Below are 21,811 nucleotides of genomic sequence, written 5' to 3'. Positions count from 1 at the left end.
AGTGATTGTGCCCCTACATGAACAGCACAGGCCTAATTTCATCTTCATGGACGACAATGCTCCTGCTCATCGAGGCTGCATCATCAGGGAACGGCTGTTGGAGACTGGTGTACCTCAAATGGAATGGCCTGCACTCTCTCCAGACCTGAATCCCATTGAAAACCTGTGGGATCAGCTGAGCCGTCGTGTAGAGGCTCGAAACCCTGCACCCCAGAACCTCAATGACCTGAGGGCTGCCCTTCAAGAAGAGTGGGATGCCATGCCTCAGCAGGCAATAAGTTGCCTTGTGAACAGCATGAGACGTCGTTGTCAAGCTGTAATTGATGCTCAAGGGCACATGACGAGATATTGAGACGTTCAAATTTTTTGTTGTGGTGTAACTACCATTGTTTTTACCTTTTGTGTTGAATGAATTTTTTGAGATGAGGAAATCAGTAGTGCATCCTTCTACTTAAATGTCTTACTTTTATGATATTATATCACTGTAGCATGAACATATTGTATTTTCCATAAATTTCACCTGAAACCCAAATATCCCTAACTTTTTGTGAGTAGTGTATATATATATATACATATATATATATATATATATATATTTTTTTTTTTTTTTTTTTCTTTCCAGTCAGTAATATTGCATGTGTTACCGTGGATCCATGGTGTTCGTGTTGGCCACGGACAGAGAGGCCATGGCGCTGACAGCTTCAGCCTCCTCAGAGTCTCCTCGTTTGGCCTCCAGCAGCGAGAGCCCGACCCGCGAAGAGTAGCGATGCACAGAGCGCCAGTACTTACCTGAGAGGACGCAGAGACAAGAGAAACAAACACAGGTCAGCTTCCACATCACATGTACGACAAGACGCTTGTGTTCCTGGCTGTGGACTCACTGTGTGTCTCCAGAACCTTCTCCAGAGAGAGAACGGCGTTGGGGTTGGGCCTCTGCTCCAGGATGGCCTTTGGCAGCGGTTCCAGCTTGATGGGAGAAAAACTCAGTGAATATAAAACATTTCCTGCTTTCTACAAGACAAACGTGGAGCTTCTTCCATCTTTAGTTCACCTTTCTGCCTTTTATCGTTCAATAAGTTCAAATGTTGCCTCACAGCAAATTAATAGGGCTTAAAAAGAGGAGAGATGTCAGGAATAATGGGACAGAATCAAGATGAAATATGAGCAGTGATAAGCAGAACAACACATCCTGCCTTATCTGTGGCGGTTTAGTCTCTGAAACCGGCTGTCTGTAAGGGTGTGTGGTGACCCAGCGACGGTCCTACCTCCTGGCCGAGCAGGGCGGCCACACAGGCCTCAGAAGCATCACAGATGGCGGTGAGGTCGTGCCCCCCCTCCAGTGCTAGGACCACCCGGCCTCCAGCGAGGGTCATCAGCTCCCTGGTCAGATAGCCAAAACCTGCAGACAGGAAGCAGGAGGGGATATGTTGCTAATTCATCCACTTTGAGTGCATCTTTTCTGGACCAAGCTGGGCTGCGAGATAAGAAACACTGCAGATAATCTCATGCTCACATTTAGAGGTCAGGGTGTAGCCGCCCAGCGGGGGGGGGTGTCCCTCCACGGCGTCGAAGCCAGAGGAGACCAGCACCATGTCCGGAGCGAACTCATTGGCTATCGGCATCACCACAGACCTGGCAGGGAGGAGTCAGCGTGAGGAGAAGAAAGACGTCTTTAAGCTGCTTTTAAGTTACAAACTGAATAAAGATTCATTTGAAAAGGGATCAAACTTCATAAAGTTGTAGGAATTACAAAAAAAGAGAAGAAATGGTCATTTTTCTGTTTCGTACCTGAAGGCAGCCAGGTAGTCTGCATCCCCCATGGGAGGGTCCAGGCCTCCGGTGAACGCAACGTTGACGTTGAAGCCGACTCCAGGACCGCTGCCCACCTGCACACAGCAGCACGCTTACAGCTGGCACTAAAATCATGCTATGTAAGAATATACTTCTATAAATCAGTAAATATACTGACTCTTAAAGCTTTGTTATGGAGCAAATGGTGGTTTGATGCTTTTTATATTTATGTTTTTTAATAAGAGAAGGTTTTTTTCCCTCCCTCAAAACAAATTTTTCATCTTTTTAAAGGTGGAGTATGTAAGATTTTCAATATTTTCAAAATAAATTAACTAATAAAACAACTACAATCATAATTAGATAGTTTTTTAGACATGTAGGTTCCAGTCTGTCCATATTTGATGTTATTAAATTACAAGTTTAATTAATGACAAATGACAAAAAGCACTTTTTTTTTACTGGTAGGCAAACATTTAAAAAAAGTCTTTGTCCATTAAATATGGACAGACTAGAACCTACATGTTTAAAAAAAAACTTTCTAATTAGGATTGTAGTTATTTTTTTAGTTAATTTATTTTGAAAATATTGAAAATCTTACATACTCTACCTTTAACGTATAAACTGAAGTGTCGCTCCGTATGAAATGTTCATTAAAAACAAAAAGTCGGGCAACAAAAGAAACAAATGGAAATAAAAACATATTGTAGCGTGTCGACTGATACATTTATTATGTGTTTTTATTTTGTGTTAACGTCTCTCTGCACATCTGGTCCCATGTTGCACCAGTTTAAACACTGGACTGGGAGGTAGTGAGGGACAATGTGGGTTAATGAGCAGAAAACTATCAGAAAACATCAAAATAAACGTGATTATGGTACTTATGTCCACTCTGAGTACTAACATGTCAAAGGTAGAAGTACAAGTACTTTCAAAATAGATCAGGAAAAAAAAACCTTCTATGTAAAATAAAATTATTTTCTGCAGCAACAAAAAAGCTTTTGCTCCTTCCTACTTTTAGATGTAACTGGATATATTATGTATTCTTCCTTAGGTGGTGTTTTATACATACAATATGGTTATTTTAAATATTTTGGTGTTTTTTTTTTGTTTTTTTTTTTATTATTTTGTCCTTTGTTAAAATAAAATATAAAATTAAATAAAATAAGCAGATAAATAATAATAAAAATAAAATAAAATAAATAATAATAATAAAATAATAATAAAAATAAAAAACATAACAATAACAATAATAATAATGATAAAAATAATAATAAAAAAATAATAAGATAATAAAAAATAAAAAAATAAAATAAAAAAATAATAAGAAGAATAAAATAATAATAATAATAATAATAATAAAAAGATAATAATAATGGTTTTATATAATAGACAAGTTTCCTAGGCTTCTACTCTAAAACAGTTTTTATTAATATATAACTGAAACGTAAAATTAAAAAAGAATTTCTTAAACTCAGAGCGGTCAGCAGGTGGCGCCATCGTACATTCAAAGCTACAAGCTTCATCTGCTCATCACACACATTTCCCAAAAGACTTTTAAACTAAAGAATACATTTATAATCCTTTATAAGTAAATAAACAAGATGTTTAATAAAACAATGGATAAAAAAGAAACAACATCATCATGAAATGAATAAAAGAGAAATTAAATACGAGCTGTTTTATTGGTTAGAAGTGTGTACTTAAGTTATGGCTTAAAGACACACACCTCGTCAGGCGCGCCGCTTCCTGGGAAAAAGTTGCCGTCGTCGTAGCGATGGATGGACACATAGAGGACATTCGGGTCATCGTAAAATGCTTGCTGGGTGCCGTTGCCATGGTGAACGTCCTGCAGGAAGACGGCAGACACAAACCAATTGGAAACGTCTCCACACTGATAGAAGAGGAGCTGGATCAGGTTTTATCAGGAGACTGACCCAGTCCACGATGAGGATCTTGTTGGCGCTGAGTCTCTGCTGTAACAGCTTGGCTGCGATGGCCACCGAGTTGAAGTAGCAGAATCCCCTAAAAGCAGCAGGAAAACAGAGAAAATGCTCCATTTTTACGTCTCACATTCTGCAGAGAGGATGTCAGAGAGAAACAGCAGTCTGAGAGGGACGCAGGAACTTATGTCCTTTCTATTCCACACGTTCCAGAGCTGCTGCTTGTTCGTGCGTAAAGCGTCTCCAGCTGGGCGCGGCGGCCTTACATGGGGGTGCTCTCCTCTGCGTGGTGTCCAGGGGGGCGGACCACAGCGAACCCGTTCTGCAAAGAGCGACAGAAGCCTGTTTACCAAGCAGCTGCAAAGCTAACGTTAGGAAACATCCCAATATGTGGTTCATCTCGCTCTTCACAAAGTCGTCCGTTTACAGACGGCATCAACACGGTGAGGAGCGCCCACCTTCAGCTCGCCGGTCGCCACTTTGAAGACGAGCTCCACGACGGAGCCGACGGCGAGGCGAGCGGCGCTGGACGAGTGCACCTCGTTCCAAATGGTGTCGCTGTCCACCTGTAACGCACAGCGGCACGTCAGACGGGAGGAAACGGACTCGTTCAAACCTCTTCGTCATCGTCTAAAGGACTAAACTGGTCTCACCCCGACTCCGCCACACGGCAGCCGTACAAACATGGGCGTGATGGAACCTGCAGAGCAGGAAGTCAACGTTAGCGTTACGGCAGGAGTGCTTTCATCTCACAGTGGAAGTACGAAGCTTACAGTCCAGTTTCTGCCGGAGTGGGTTGGTTCCGTACAGCAGAACGTGGGCTTCAGAGTGGACCGTCTGAAGCTCCTCCAGAGTGGCCTTCCTCCCACGGATGCACTGCACACACACACACACACACACACACACACACTTAAACAGTCAACAAAATCCGTCCACTTTACGAGACAGCCGGCTGGTGTGTGTCTCCACACGGACCTCACACTGCGCTCTGAGCCCGGTCTCCTGCAGCCGCGACCAGATGCTCTGAATCCGCCCGGCGTGCTCCGGGTGGCTGTTGGTGTTTCCACACATGCACTGGTGCTTCTGCATCAGCGAGTCGTACACCAGGCCTGGGGAAACACACGCAACGGCTTTAAACCTCGCAGCCTGACTGCAGAAAACTTCCTCGGATCGAAGTTGGGAGGAAAGTAGGTCAAACTAAAAATACCTTCGGTGCGAAAAGCTGTTAGAATATTCAGCATCCTCATAGCTGAGAGGGGTTTTCTTTAATATTTTATTGCTCATTGAGTTCCAGGATAATTTCCTGATCTGAAGTTATTTCTGCTAGCAGATGGCGCTCAGCATCATTTCTCCTTTTATTTTCGGCCAATTCAGCTGTTTTTTAAATGGATTTTTCTTTCTTTCTGGTCCCAAATGCACAAATAAAAGCTACTGGTTCATCGTAAAGCAAAGAGAAGGTGGATGGTGACCTGTGGTGAAGCGAGGCTTGACAGGCGGATCAGGCGTGGGGACGCTGATGGGGAAGGAGGAGGCCGAGGCTGGGGATGACTGCGCCCTGGACAGCGGCCGGTGTCCAGGGAAGGAGACGGATAAACCGGCAGCCTCCATCGACGCCTGGTAGTTCCTCAGCTGGTGAATCCGCTGCTGCTCCAGTAAGAGAGCCTGCTGCTCCAAAACATGACAAACATGAACGTTTCTGTGGAACGACGTTGAAGTATAGCCGTCTAAAGCTGGCTGAGAGGAGGAAATGTTGCTTTTAGTGTAATTACAGCGAGCGACCAGCAGATGGCAGCAAGAACAAACATTCCCACTTCCATTTTCTCTTCCTGTTAAATCCCTCCGACAGCGTGAGACATGACATTCCCCCATCCCAAACGGTATTCCTGAGTGTTCCCATCTAGGACTTCCCCAGCTACGCCCACGCCTTGCTGCCAAGCAGAGGAGGAATCACCGGTTCTTTCTGCAGACGGGGCTATACCTGTCGGAAGAGGAGCTCCTGCTCGGCCTGCCTCTCCCTGTGCTGCTGCAGCTCCTCCTGCAGCTCCTGGGGGTCGGGAGGCTCCTGCTTGATGGTGACCCCCAGCGGGAGAGCTCCTCCGTCCTGGTGCTCCCTCAGCTCCTCCTCCGTTTCCTCGGGATGGCTCTGGTGCTGCCGGCCCACAGGTGACTCGCTGGGCTTGGAGATCATCTGCAGGTCACCGAGGGGACACGGAGAGGACACGGAGGGGTGATGCAGTGACGTGAAATACATTTCCCAGTTAAATCCCAACATGTGACAAACCCTCTCCATTATGAGCGGCTTGGTTCAGACAAAAACAACTAATTCATCCCGTCTTTTCCTTTAACAAGCTGAATTCTTACATGTTGCTCGTTTGTTCAGAGACATTCCACACGTCCCTTTGTGCTGCCCGTCTGTGACTCATTAACACCTTTGCTGTTAGCGAAGGAGCACATCAGTCGTCTCGTCTTTCCACAACTCGGCCCTCGTAGGGCCAGGACAAACCCGTCTACACATGTTAGCGGCTGTTTGTGATGAGAGGACTTGGGAGGAGAGAATTGTCTCAGGAGTGGACAGCAGCCTCAGGTGTGTGTTGTGTTTGGGAGTGGGACTATGTGTGTGTGTGTGTGTGTGTGTGTGTTCCCAGAGCTGTGAGCCGCTCGGTCCCCTGGCTCTGAGCCACAGGACAGCATTGACGTCAGTGCGCTCATTCACACCCCCCCCTCCCAGCTCCTCTTATGTGCTACTGTCAGAGGCCCCCCTTCGCATTCAAACAGATATCTCCCCCCCTCCCCTTTTTCACGTACCCCCCTGACCTTGCTGAACCCCTCTGCTCTACTGTCCCTGAAAGCTCCTCTTTATCTGCTTCACATTTTTCACTACTAATCACAGAGACGGCGGTCAGCTGAGGAGGAGTCCGACCGCTGCTGCAACACAAAGTTTTCAGGATTGTTTTTTATTGGCTTTAAGATGAAAAGAAATCTGCAAGGTGGTTTGTAGATGAACAAGGAAATGAGTTAAAAGCCGCCAGCGGCATCCATCGGGTCCTCGCCTCATGCCGAAACCTCCACCTGTCACAAAGCTTCCGGGTGGATGTGAAGTCAATGGTATGAATCCCACACTGGTTAGTTTAAAAACAATGCACGTATAGTGCAAAATGGGCGTAAAACACCAAGATAGTGGACACCCTGTTGCCATGGTAACAGGTGGTCAATGCACTTTTTTGCTCATCTTGGGGTGCTACACGTGTGCCAAATTTCATAGACCTAGGTCAAATTAAACGTTCAGGACCCCCCCCCCCCAAAAAGTGCCCCTACCCCCCCACAATGAATAGTGTAATGTGTTAAGGACCTACCAAATATGAAAGCTTCCAGTTTTGGTGCAGATCTGATGTATTTCTGTGAAGTTATAAGTAAACCGTATTTCATGGCAAGAACGCTTTTTTCCATGGGTTGCCACGGTAACACGCTTTGTCCTATTGGAAAGATTTGAATAACTTTCGGTCCCCATCTTGTCAGGAAGCTCCATGGCGAATGTGCAGTCAATAGCATGAATCCCTTCAGACTAGTTTGTTCAAATGCGATGCGCCCAAATTGACAAAAATGGGCAAAAAAATGGCCGCAAACGCCAAGATGGTGGACTCCCCGTTGCCATGACAGCAAGTGTATGACTGACTTTTTTGGCCGTCTTGAGGTGGTAGACATGTGTGCTGAATTTTGTTGTCCTACGTCAAAGTAGGCTTTTGAGACCCCATTTTATTTTCCATCTTTGGCGTTTCTAGGGGGCGCTGTCGAGGCATTTTTGCATTGGCGTGCATGAGGACCTGTGAAAATCGCTATTTTTGCCGGGCTTGAGGTGTGCCAAGTTTCGCAATTTTTCACGGAGGCTAAGGGGGTCAAAATTGAGCGAGTTGTGCTGAGGAAAAAAAAAAAAATTTCAACAACAATAGAGCCCTGCCATACTTCGTATGGCTCGGACCCTAATAATAAACATTTCAACAACAACAGAGCCCTGCCATACTTCGTATGGCTCGGACCCTAATAAGTTGAAGCACTCTGAGAATGCAAACCTCTGCCGGGCCTTTGGGTTTGTTGCAGGTGTTATTTTTGAGTTGGAAGCGGTGATGGCAAAATGATCACTATGGTGAAGAATCCTCTACATTTATATTGGAAACATAAGTAAATAATCGTGTTTGTGTCCCTGTTTCACAAACACTGGGTTCAGATCCAGACAGTATTTGGGTTACTCGAGGAAGTACACTGTCACCCCAGCTTTAGGACCGAGTACTGCTCGATATCTTCCTTTATCGATCTCTCTTCCAATCACGACTCTGCCAGTCTAATAACCCGAGCACGACGCTGCCAAAACCACATTTCACCGTGTAGATGTTTATGATGCTAACTGGTTTAGATTCTTAGCCACCAGTCATAATAATCTTGGTACCATGTGACACAATACAAAGCAATACAAACACAATACCTTATTTATGACACAGTACGGTATGCTACTATACAACAGAATATGGTATGGTACGGTATGGTACAATGTGTTGTGTTCTGAAACGATAAGATAAAACAGTACAGTGAGATACGGTGTGATTTGGTGCAATATGGTGTGATGCGATGTGATGCAATACGAAACAATATGATAAGATACAATATGATGCAATAAAATACAATATGGTACGTTGCAGTGCGATATGATATGATATATGATATATATGATATATGATACGACATATATGATATATGATATAACATATGATATGATATGAAATATGATATGACATGACATATGATCCAATGCAACATGATACGATATGGTACGTTGCAGTGCAATATGACATGATACATGATATATGATATATATGATATGATATATATGATATATGATATGATATATGATATGACATATGATATGACATGACATGATATATGATCCAATGCAACATGATACGATATAGTACGTTGCAGTGCGATAAGACATGATATATGACATGACATGATATATGACATGACATGATATATGACATGACATGACATGACATGACATGACATAGGATCCAATGCAATATGATACGTTACGGTACGTTTCAGTGCGATATGATATATGATATGACATATGATATGACATGACATGATATATGATCCAATGCAACATGATACGATATAGTACGTTGCAGTGCGATAAGACATGATATATGACATGACATAGGATCCAATGCAATATGATACGTTACGGTACGTTTCAGTGCGATATGATATATGATATGATATATGATATGATATTTGATATATGACATATGACATGATATATATGATATATGATATGATATATGATATGATATATGATCCAATGCAACATGATATGATATAGTACGTTTCAGCGTGATATTTGATGTGATGTGATGTGATGTGATATATGATCCAATGCAACATGATATGATATAGTACGTTTCAGCGCGATATTTGATGTGATGTGATGTGATGTGATGTGATGTGATGTGATGTGATATATGATCCAATGCAACATGATACGATATGGTACGTTTCAGTGCGATACGATATGTTATAACAGAACAGTTATTGTGCATAATTTGACAACTATGCTGGCTCGCCACTTATTCCGGCTTCTCTGCAAATAAGCTACAGGCTGTGACTTCACTTATTGTGGGCACGTTGAGAGTGGCTAATCTCTCACTACAATATGTTCCTAATTTTACACGACTGCTTTAGATTTATGAAAAGAACAAAGAGTATCACTATTTCAACAGGTTGAAATGAAAAGAAATTTCATTAGCAAGGTAAAAACTTTCCTTCTGTACTGTAGAACATGCTTTTGGTGTGCCAGAGGCTGTTGTAGAGGTGTTTTTGTGAAAAGCTGCCACTGGAGAACTCTGAAGCATATGGAGGGAGTGAGGCAGAGTAGAGTGGGGGAGGCGGAGGTGTAGGAGAGGAAATCCCTTGTTTCATCCACCCACCTCGTCTCTAGCGAGTCCTCTGCCTGACTAGGTAGAGTCATCAAGACTGATGGCTGCTTGCTTCCTCCCTGCCCATTTAAGGCAAGGGGCTTCCGCTCTGTTGCCATAGCAGCGCACAGTTACCTTGCAGCCCGTGGCAACCGTCTCAGCACCAGTCACAGAGATGCACGCTGCTATACATGTTAACCCATACCTGCTTCCACCCACTCACAAACAAAAATACTACAGAAAGAAAAATAAAAGGGCAGAATGAAGCCAGCGAGTACACACACATCCACAGCCAACACGTTACAGTATTTATATGCTGCTGCCTACACAGACTACTACAGTACTACTCCAGAGATCTACCCCCAACAGCCCTGACAATTATCTACTGATCTGAAAACGTTGTCAGATCTATAGTTCCATGCGTCCCTTGCCCTCATAAGGATGGTGGTCTGTTCATAACATGTCAAACAGCAAAGCTAACATGCAAAACTTGCTGAATGATGAATGACATCCTCTGCATTTAAACACAAAGAAGAAGCAGAAACGGTTTATTTCAATTAAGATCTCTTTTAGCAGCTCCAGGACCTGACAGACAGCAGCATTTAGCCCTCTTTTTAAAGCAGCCAATGTGTTTCTCACTTGTTTTGATTGCACCGTGACATTTATTACGTACAACCTCAAATTCCAGACGTTTAAACGTCATGTTAAAAGTAAATAAAAACAATGATTTGAAAATCCATTGTAATCTAGATTACAATAAATACACCACAAAAATGCTCAAACTAATCTAATAAACTGCTCAAATGCTCACACTAATTATATATATATATGTATATATATATATATATATATATATATATACATACATATACATAAATAAAAGATCACATCTAAAAGTAAAGCAAAAAACTGTAGTTTTATGATGAAAATTTAATTTTTTTTCCTGTTTCTTCACACAATTTTTCTTGCGTCTCAGCTGCCTGAATTTTTTTTATTACCTATTATTATCATTTAATTTTTTTTAAAATTTTTTTTTATTTATTTACTTTTCAACATGGATAAAAAAAAAAAAAGTCATGTTTCCTACTGTGTTCCATCACATATTTTAACAACATACACTAAACATTTGGGAACTAGGGACACTAATTGTTGAAAGCTTATAGGTGGAATTCTTTCCAATTCTGGCCTGACGTACAGCTTTAGTTGTTCAACAGTTTGGGGTGTGTGTTATTGTTTATTAAACTTCATAGTGCGGCACACATTTTCAGTGGGACACTGTACACACACTATTATCCAAAAACAAAAAGCCATGCTGTTGTAACATGTGCAGAGTGAAGCTTCGTGTTGTCTTGCTGACATAAGCAGCGACATCCCTCAAAGGGTTGCGTGGATGGCAGCGTGTGTTGCTCTAAAACCTGTATGTACCTTTCAGCATTAATGTTGCCTTCCTACATGTGAAGTTACACATCATGGGCACCAACACACACCATAACATCACAGATGCTAGCTTTTGAACTGATAAAATCTGGAAAGTTGTTTTCTTCTTTAGCTCTGAGACATCCATGAACAGTGGACTCGTCAGACCGCGACACACTTTTCCACGTTGCATCAGTTCATCTTAGGGCTGCTCGATTATGACAAAATTATCGATTTTGCTCGATTATTTAACACAAATATCCAGTATTTATAAACAACGCTGCACGTCGTGGTGTTCTAGACTCTGTGTTGTGCATTATAACCGACTAATGCACGGTTCCGAGTTGTTTAATCTGCTTTTACCGCTTATATAGGAACTATTTTACATTATTTGTATGATCGTTGAAAACCCAGATCGTAATTGAGATTAAAATCCGATTCATCGCCCAGACCTACGTTCATCTCAGATGAGCTTGGAGCCAAACAAGCCAGAGACTTTCTGGTTGTTGTTGGTATACGACTTTCACTCTGCATGGTTGGGTTTTAACTCACACTTGTCGATGTAGCGATGAACTGTGTTCACTATCAATGGTTTTCTGACGTGTTTGTGTTCCAACGTGGCGCTATACGTCTCATAATGAAGTCCGTTGTTAATGCAGTGCTGCTTGAGGGATTGAAGGTCATGGGCATTCACTGTTGGTTTTCAGCCTTGTTGCTGTAGATGATGAAATCTTTCAATCAGGGGTGCCCAAAGTGGGACACGCGAGCCAAAATCAGCCTGCTAGCACTTTGCTTTTGGCCCTTAAGTCATTGTTTGTATTAATGCTCTACAAAGCTTGATGAAAAGACACTTTCAGTGTCATGAACCCCAATAAGACCAGACTCAGAGGGATCCTGACTGACATGAACCAGGTGCAACCCAACATGGAGAGACTGGTGATGTCCAAAGATCAGCTTCATGTTTTCCACTAAGTAACAACAACTCGCCTTGTTCCACATGTTTCTGGTTGTTGACATGTTGCACTTGGTTAAAGTTTAGTGGCTGTAATTAATTAACTATGGCTTCATTGTTCTATTGCTATATTGCTGTTTTATGTAACATTTTATTTGCCCAGATAGGAAAACAATAAACTGTATTTTCTATTGAACAATAATTAAAATAACTTTGTGCATTTTCTCGTGTTTCATCCTTAAAGTTGCAGCGTTTGGCCCGCAGATCACCGGATCATTTTCAGTTTGGTCCGTGGAGGCTACAAGTTTGGGCACCCTGCTCTAAACTCTTCCTTACTGCACATTGAGAAATGTTTTTCTTAAACTGTTGGACTATTTGCTTGTAAAACTGTTCACGAAGTAATGAATGGTATTTATTTTTACTAAAAGGAAGTTGTAAATTAGCCAAAGAGTAGAGGAAAAGTAGGCCTTACCTTGTTGAGATGAAGCTGCTGCTGCTGGAACTGCTGCTTGTGCTTCTCCAGGAACTGCTGGTGCTGCTGCTGGACCACCATCTGCTGCAGGGCCAGAGCCTGGGCATGAGCCTGGGCGGCGCTCCCCTGAGGGAGTGGGGCCGACTGAGTCCTCCCCAGGGGACGGTGCTGTCTTTGCAGCTTGGCCATGGAGGCTGCTGAGGGCATAGACAAGCCGCTGACCCCTAGGTTGCACACAAAGACAAGAAAACGGCATCATTACATGAAGAGAAACACCAAACTGCAAAGCAGATCGATCAGATTGATTACATGCTGGAAGGTTCGTGTAAACAGGGGTGGGCAACTCTGGTTTACTGCTAACTAAGTCCGATGGAGCAGGTAAACTCTCAACACTTGCAGGACTGCTGCCGTTGGGGACCAGAGTCGCCCATCCCTGGTGTGAACTAAAGGAAATTACACCTAGAAGAGGTCATAAAACACCAAAAGCTACAGGCTGGTGGTGTTTGTCAATCTGTCTCCTTACAGGTGCTCCTGATCATTGTCTGCTTTGCTTCTGTTGTTTGTTTGTTTCTTTACAGCTGCAGCAGCTGGTTCCTGCTTTGGTCACACAGTTTCTGCAGTAGCTTTCTGTATCTCCGTCTCCTTTTTCTTCTCCTCTGTCTCCTCTTTTCTACCCTTTCCCTGCGTCTCCTCGTCAACTCCAGCATTTCAGGGAAATCCAAAACAAAAAAGAGTAACAAAACAGCTACAAGACTCTCCAAGCTCTCTAAGAAAACTGTGCTGGACTGTAGAAGCTGTCAGACTATGAGCTTGAATGATTCATAGATGCATGATCGATTTTAGCAGTGAGTTCAGGGTGAAATTATCGTGTTTTTTCACATTAAAAAAACACGCATCATTAGAAAACCAAGCGAATAATGATGTAGCTAAAGCTATTCATGACTCGCTGGATAAAGAAAAATCCTGAACCTCCAAACGAAACAGCGAACATGACAAATAGAAGACGCGTTTCCTCTGGTGCTCTCGCTGCTGCTGAACCTGAGATTAGTCAACAGATGTAACTGTGAACTAAACAAAACAATCATCTGTGCTGCGATACTGAGACTCTTCCATTGTCACCACAGGAGCTGAAACAAAATAAAACCATTTCAAGTTCATGATAAATGAGAATAAAATCCCACAGAAAAGTCCGAGGAACACACAGAGTTTCAGCTTTTTTTTTGTGACTTTTTCTTCTGTCTGGACTGAGAATTAATGTATTGCCGTCAACCCCCACCCCCTCCGGTCCTGTCCTGCGCGTGGGTGTGCACACATCCTCGTCTGTACAGCCGTATGCGTGGACAGAGACATCCATGCGTCTGTACGTGCGTCACGGCTCATTCACTGCTGATGCCTCGCTGAAAATAGAAGCCGTGTTTTTGTCAGTGAATGAGTTGATGGGAAAGGACGCACAATGCGCCCGTGTCACCCTCTCATGGTGTACGCTGACATATGAAAGGAGCTCATTAGTTTCAGTAAATGAATGGACGTCTGTCAGCGCGAGGGAGCACAGAGCGCCACACATCATGAGGAGGATGATGATGATGATGATGGTGTTCTTGCTACTCATACTTTGAGGACACCGGTGATAAGTCCAGTAAAACCCACAGTGGGGGGTCTCACCTGTCACCAGAGGGCTCTGAGCAGGACTTTGCTCTATAAGCACCATGTGTTGCAGCAAGGGGCTGTGCGCACCGTGCGCGCTCGCTCCTGCTCCAGCTTCTGCAAGGTAGGGGGTCAAGTGGGCGCCGGAGAGGAAAGGAGGACTGAGGGAGAGCGCCGGCTGGAGAACGCCATCCTGCTGGGCTGATGTGACCTGGAGAAAGCAGGACACCAGGAGAAGATGGTGAAACACACACACACACACACACACACACATGGATTCAAGCTGCGGCATTGAGCGTTTCCTCCTTACGTTGGAGGCGGCAGTGGCGGTGGCAGTGGCGGGCAGCCCCAGGGTGATGTTGGGTAAGGATGGTGAGGTGTAGAGAGACAGCTGGTTAATGGAGCCCTGCTCGCCAGCGCCACACAGCCTCTGGGCCAGAGACGCCTGGAAAGAACATTTAAATGATTTATCTCTGTTTACATAGTGGAAGAAACCTCCAGCATGCAGGAAAAACAGCACAGACCATGTCCACATAGCGCAAAAGAGCTACGTTTCCACACCCTCCCAGTGTTCTAACCAAGCAGCAACCTGCAGTTCCCTCTTCATCCACTAGGGGCTGCAAAACAGAGCAAATCCCCATAGACTCCCATGTTAAAAAGACCATCTTCACAGCAGGAATAAACATGTTTACAGCCTGGTTCAAAAATCCATTTTAGGTTTATAGGTCAGGTTTACCTTCATGACAACTGCGGGGGGAGTGAATTTATTTCTAACTCAACCTTTTAAAAGTAATTTAATCTCAAAGTTCGGCATATTTAGGGGCGTGTCCTTTTGATTGACAGGTACCCGATCTCCCGCTTCAAGTAAGAAGAAAGTAGAACAACCGCAGTTTTTAGCCGGTTAACAACATGACTTAGCTTTAGCCCGCTTACTTCCATTAGCTGGTTAGCTCCTGTTATCTCGGAGTTAGCTCGGTTAGCTCTTAGCTACAGAAAGCTCGGAGTTCGCTCGATGTCAGTCATCCACCATGACGCTCACAGCCCCCCTCTCAGCTCCACCTCTTTGCCCATATTTGTATTTTCCGGGTGAGACGACGCGCATGCCCCTGCCAAGATGGCGATGGTAGGAACCGCCCACCGAGCTTCAATTCAGCTCTTCAGAAACCTACGGGTGACGTCACGGAGGCTCCGCCCATCTTTATATACAGTCTATGGTTCTAACATTGTCCTCCTCCACACTGCCTGAGTGCCCCTAATGGCTGCCACAAATAGCATCCTGCCAGCTCTCCAGCCTCTCTCTCCAGCTTTAAGACGCCTCACTCGACGCCGTTCTGCACGCAACAGGCTGGAACGACTAGGATGTGAAAAACAGCTCCAAGTTTATGCACAGTGGCATGAAAGTGTCAGAGTAAAGCATCGCTTCTCATCCTGGGAGAATGGCTTCATCAAGCAAAGGGTATTTTTAAGATTCACTTGTTGTGTGTGTGTGTGTGTATGTGTGTGTGTGTGTGTGTGTGTGTGTGTTACCTCCGTGCTGTTGGAGACCGACACAATGATGCCGTTCTCATTGGGGATGTTGTTGGAGCTGTTGTTGGGGGAGCTGGGGCCAGAGCCAGGGGCGCTGCTGCACGCCGAGTCTGAAACACGAACGGGAAGAGAACACATGAAAGCTGCTGCAACGGCAGGCGGGGACGCGCGGCTGGTCGTCGTCCGGTTGCCGTACCTGCCATGTCCAGCGAGCGCTTCTTAGCGGTGCTGATGGGACTGTCTCGACGGCGAAGCAGTGGGCTGCTCCGGCGCTCGCTGACTTTCTGCTTCAGCCGGGAGCGCAGCTTCAGGTTGGGCTCCGAGGCTGCGGAGAGAGCAGCCGTTACAACTCCACGTTGTTACATCGGCACGACACAAAGCCTGCTTGGCTCTCTGGGAAATTAAGTCTTTTTAAACGAATAAACTGTGAGGTCGTGTGTCCAGTAGGGGTCGGAAAACCGAATGGAAAACTCAAAAATCGGGATTTTTTTTTGCTTCACAATTTCAAAATCGATTTTTTTTTTTTCAACTAAATAAAAGTAATCCATTATAAAAATGTCATTTTTATTGTTTTTATTGATCTGTTTACTTGGGCGTTATAGCAGCAGGATGATGGTCTGGCTTATTGTATTGTTTTTTTCCTCATTGAAATCAAGAAAAATGACCAGAAAAAAAAAAGTTTTTTACATTTATTTTGTTTTTAATCTACAAAATAATTGTGAGAATTGCAATTTAAATCAGATCAGCACCCGAAAAATCAAATCGGGACAAAAGCGTAGCGTCAAAGCTCTAGAGTCCAAGGTTGAAGTTGTCCATGGTACCACTCCAAAGATCTGCTGCCAGTCCGTCACCAGTTTCACACCCGTTTCCCGCTCTCTCCTCGCGAGATCCCACACCTGACTGATCTACCCCATCAGACACACACCTGGTTAGATTTAACCTAAACCAGCGGTTCTCAACCTTCATGCAACACAGTAGTAAAATATTTCTCAGCCAAGTATCACCTAACCAGAGTAAAGTACTTCTGGTTCAGAAAAAACAGCATTTTATCATTTGTGTTTGGCCTTTTAAACTTTAATTGTGTTTTGCACATCTCTACTATACGCCTCAACCAGGACTCCATTGTTTGTGTTGTCAAGGCAACAGTATGGTTCAATTCACGTCCAAACGTGGGATTTTTGGTAGGAATGAATCTAAATGTAAAAGCAGTTTATATATAAAATATTTATATGATATTACATTTACATTTTTTTATTTAAGAAAACATAAAAAATACCGCCTGGAATGCCTTGAAGTTCCCCCATTTGTGGTCTAAACCATTTCCCTCCATCACCATCCCCAGCAAGCTTATTCTACACCAACATTAATGAACAAACCAACTTCCTAAACAAACAAAAATACACAACAGTTCTAATGAACTATTTCTAATAAGCTAACACTTAAAGAAACCACAAGAATGGAAATTCTCCATTTGGTTTGTCCCAACCAACTAATCTAAGAAGTCCGTCACACCTGCAGGAGGAAGTGTTGGGTTGGCCATTCCCAACACCCATCCCTGCAAGGTGGAGTCCAAGAATAATGTTAAATAGTAAAACAATGAAAAATGCAACACAATGCAAACCCTAACAACCAGCACGGTTACCTGGCAACAGAACAAACAGAATAAAGCTAAAGGACAAATATGAGAAAAGGTGAATGTTAGAGACAAGTGGTGAACAGTTACAGCCTCACCTTGTCTCACACACACGCACACACACACACACACACACACACACACACGCACACGTATAATCACACCTGCGCAGCTACAAGCTACTGCATCGCTTCATCTTACTGCAATCACTCTCAGCAGAGAGGGGTTTCCTCTGTGGCCTCTGGCTCGGACAGGCAGTGAGTTAAATATCTAAAAAAAAACAGCTCACACAGTCCTGTCAACCTCCTGAGGGTTAAACACATTTTACAGCTCTGCTCATATGTATTTATCTCCTTTCATTAAAGAAAAGCTGAATTTACAACAGTCACTCAAATAACTTAAAAAAGGAACAATAACTAAAAATTTGCAAAAATATAATTTATTGATATAAGACACTGTTTTTTTTTATTTAATTGAGTTGAAGAAAGAAAAACAAACAAACAAATGTGTCCTGGACAAATGAGAGACTTTTCTGTTGAACAGTGGGACAAAATACCTGTCAACAGGTGCAGAAGTCTGACTGAGAGGAACAGAAAACACCTGACTGGAGCGGAAACATTAAAGGATTGTTCAACTAAATATTACTTTATGACTGATGGAATATGTAATAAATTATCTCATTTGTTTGCTTTTTAAAAAAATATTTCCATTGAACCAGAATTAGAAAATAATGTCATGATTTTCATTAAATTTTTATTTATTCTGACTTTAGTCAGTTTCAGCTTATTTTACAGGCAGCTGTTTTTTCCTTCTGGAATGAATAAATGTGAGAACAACTGTAGCTGGCAGCTTCGGCTGTTCCAGCTTTCTGCACATTGATGGAGAACATGGAGAACATGGAGAACATGGAGAACCTTCCACACAGACAAACCGTCACACGCTGGCGTACAACTCGTCCTTCCCAACAAGCCAAATCGTCGTTTTCCCAAAGACAAGCTAAAGAAAAATTAGCTTTAATTTGGGAGCCGTGTCTGATGCTTAAACAGCATTTTGGCCCTTTGTGTTGACTGTCACAGACTTGTGAATGGAGAGAAGGGAACAGTATGTCACTTTGGCTACAACCACCGACGCTAATTCTCTGTTTATTTCGTCCTGCCAATCAGCAGCCTCGACTCGTTCCCCACATTTATTTTCTCCTGTTTTAACATTAAAGACGAGCTAAATCCACAGGTGGGGCACCACCGTCTACTAAATCTCTTTTACTTTAACTACTTTAGCTACCTTCCCTTTCTTTTTAGGAAACATGGATGAACGTCTTCCGTCCTGCAGTGTCAGATAAATATAAATGTGTTGGAAAGAGAGAAGTGTGAAACATGAAGTGTGACGGTACAGTAACACAGAGTGGGATGGATGGTCCAGTCCAGATGGAGTCAAACCAGTTAAAGTTGACCGGAGTCGCTTTGTGAAGATAATTTACTACAAATCCAATAAAGGACTTCAAATGACCTGATTCACAGTTTTCCAACCATGGAGACAATGATCATCTTTCAGCAAATATAAAACATAAATGCTCCAAAATAAAAATCAATAAATGCACTATTCTGTAAAATAAAGCAAAAGCATTTGAACTAAATATGAAGTTTATACCGTGATTTCTTCATAAAATGACATAAATAAGACTTGGATCTAATTATTAGGAGTAAATATAAAATTTAAGATCGGCTAATAACTAATCAGCATGCAAAAGCAGAAAACAAATATTCATAAGCAGTAATACTCTCTCATTTGAGGATGCAACAAACGTCCTGACTGGTTACGAGAAATCCCAGCAACTGGTGTGAAAACACACCTGTATTACACTGTAATAATAACAAAAACAACAACAATAATAATAATAATAATGATCAAAATAATTATAATAGAAAATAAAATAATAATAATAGAATATAAAATAATTATAATAATAATTATTAATAATAATAGTAGCTGTGCTGAATGGTGGATGACTACTGAGTGGATCACATTAAAGCTACATTTATTTAAATGCATGAAAAGCACCGGATGCTTTATCTGTGATACTTGAGGTTTTTTAAAATAGCTGCACTTAAACTATTAACGGTGTCCTGAGCTGAGAAAACTGGTCTGTATTTACTGCGTTACTATGGTTTCCAGGGAGACTCTTCGGGAAAAATAAATTGCTTAGACTTTTATAATCTTGCAAATATAACAAAGGAAATTTTAATATGCTGTAAAGAAAAAAGTCTGTATTATAACAGCTCTTTTCCATGTTATTTCACAGTATTCTCCTGTTTTAGGTAACTGCATTTAACAATAAGATGATAGAAACTGTAGATGTCTGACGCGAAGTAAAATATATCATATTCCCATTTTTCAATAGGAAATATTTCATTTAGCCTAAAACAACTGCAATAATGTCATTTTCTGAGAAATTAGAGTTAGTTTAATATATTGTTACTTTACTGTGATGTTATTTACCCTGTTTGTGTTGTACAGCACGAAGCGTACATGTCTACATACTGTGTTGGTCTTGAGGTCAAGGAGGTGGACTTGGAGCAAAGAAAGTGAATCACTGGAGGTCATGTAAGGTCCTTAACTTGTTCCACAACTACTGGGATCCAGAAGCATTCTGGATATTACTGCTCCAAGATATGGGCTCAAAGTAGCAGACCCATTTCCCAACTGGGACTAATTATTCTACATTTTAATTAAAATGTTTTATTGTATATATTTAATTCATTTAGACTGCAGTACAGGAATCTTCAGTAATATTACATTAAACTATAAAAGATGGTAATCTTTTATAGTTTTCAGACTCAGTTTTGTAATTTTACACTTTTTTGCCATATTTATAGGTCATTTCATGACAATATGTATCATTGTACTTAATCTAAAACATTAAATGAGGTTAATATATATATATATATATATATATATATATATATATATATGTATAAAAATATATATATATATATATATATATATGTATATGTATATATATTTATATATATAAATAAATAAAATATCGCATCTAAAAGTAAAGCAAAAAAAGTAGTTTTATAATGGAAATTTACCATTTCTTTTCTGTTTCTTCACATAATTTTTCTTGTCTTAGCTGCCTTTATATTTATATTATTTTATTTTTATTGCTATTATTATTATTATTGCTATTATTATTATTATTATTATTATTATTATTTTAATTTGTTTATTATTACAATTATTTTATATTATATTATATTATTATTATTATTGTTATTTCATTTTCTATTATAATTATTTTATTTATTATTATTAATATTATTATTGTTGTTATTTTTATTTTCTAATTTTTCTATAATTGTGATTTTATTTTTATTATATTATGATTATTATGATTATAATAATCATAATAATCATAATAGTAATTATAACAATAATAATTATTATTTTTATTATTCTTATTCTTATTATAATTCTTCTTATTGTTATTATTCCAGTGCAGATGGCGGTGTTGGTGAGAGAAATGTATCTGCTGTATGTGAAGTGACTGGAGCAGCATGTGTAAAAGCTCGTAGTGGGCATTAGGGAACATGAACCCGATGGGTTGGCTCCACAAGTGGTGTATTGTCTCTGCTCTGTCAAAACAGGCCTCTCAGCAAAGCGAGCGCCTGTGTGTTCACTGAGCGATGTCTTGTAATCAGAAAGCTGCATGTTGAAACTGTACACTGTGGCTATCAACCAGCAGCGTGCATTGTGTGGCAGCAGTCTTCTCATGTGCTTTGTACACATGTGGAGGACGGGCTGCCCCACTTTGGCCAAAATACACACTTGCTTTGCCAGGAACAGTATGCTTTGCTTTGCCTCTATCAAAGGGCACAGTGAGTCAGAAGGTTCACGCCTTCCTGCTCCCTTTACATCTTTCTGAGGCATCTCTGTGTGTGTGAGTTCACACAGGCCATTATTCATAAGATACTCTCTCAACTCCGACTGGTTTCTCTGTGAGAAAGGTCGATGACTTCAGGCCTCGATCAGGCTGAAGCTTCTCAAAAAAAAAGAAAAAAAGCAGCTTTTGTCACAAAACTTTTTCACATCACTTCCCGTTCTTTACATTTCTGATAAAGCGTATGGGCTGGATATAAACACAAAGATTTTGCAGCTGTTTACAAATCATTTCTGAGTCATTCATTCATTCATTTTCCTATCCGTTTAGTCCGATGAAGGGTTGCGGGGAATCTGGAGCCTATCCCAGCAGACTGGGTTAAAAGGCAGGGTACATCCTGGACAGCTCGCCAGTCCATCGCAGGACCATTTCTGAGTTCATACGTGTAAATTTAAGTTTTGTCATCCAGCAAGCAAAATCTGCACAAACAAAATGTGCAAAACAGAGATATGTGTTGCTGTAAACGGAGATTTGTGTCCATAGATGCGAAGCACCAAACCGTTTGCTGGACTATGAGGTTGCGGTCACAA

General features: G+C 41.8%; 1 protein-coding gene across 1 annotated transcript in view; it reads right to left on the bottom strand.

The window, feature by feature from the left end:
* LOC306773751 (histone deacetylase 4-like) overlaps nt 1–21,811 on the bottom strand; it is an 82,971-nt gene that overhangs the window by 6,987 nt on the left and 54,173 nt on the right. The window contains exons 7-25 of the mRNA XM_079263650.1: nt 15,905–16,033; nt 15,709–15,818; nt 14,492–14,626; nt 14,200–14,392; nt 12,538–12,761; nt 5,710–5,919; nt 5,201–5,396; nt 4,707–4,840; nt 4,505–4,607; nt 4,385–4,431; nt 4,190–4,297; nt 3,998–4,053; nt 3,726–3,813; nt 3,518–3,637; nt 1,789–1,886; nt 1,514–1,632; nt 1,266–1,399; nt 882–966; nt 645–789 (exon numbers count right to left, since the gene is read on the bottom strand). Of these exons, the coding sequence (XP_079119776.1) occupies nt 645–789; nt 882–966; nt 1,266–1,399; nt 1,514–1,632; nt 1,789–1,886; nt 3,518–3,637; nt 3,726–3,813; nt 3,998–4,053; nt 4,190–4,297; nt 4,385–4,431; nt 4,505–4,607; nt 4,707–4,840; nt 5,201–5,396; nt 5,710–5,919; nt 12,538–12,761; nt 14,200–14,392; nt 14,492–14,626; nt 15,709–15,818; nt 15,905–16,033 (2,434 nt within the window). The remainder of the gene's footprint in view (nt 1–644; nt 790–881; nt 967–1,265; nt 1,400–1,513; nt 1,633–1,788; nt 1,887–3,517; nt 3,638–3,725; nt 3,814–3,997; nt 4,054–4,189; nt 4,298–4,384; nt 4,432–4,504; nt 4,608–4,706; nt 4,841–5,200; nt 5,397–5,709; nt 5,920–12,537; nt 12,762–14,199; nt 14,393–14,491; nt 14,627–15,708; nt 15,819–15,904; nt 16,034–21,811) is intronic.

Source organism: Telmatherina bonti (assembly GCF_933228915.1).
Source record: "Telmatherina bonti genome assembly, chromosome: 24".
NCBI classification, from domain to species: domain Eukaryota; kingdom Metazoa; phylum Chordata; class Actinopteri; order Atheriniformes; family Telmatherinidae; genus Telmatherina; species Telmatherina bonti.
This window is presented reverse-complemented; position numbering and strand designations above follow the sequence as displayed.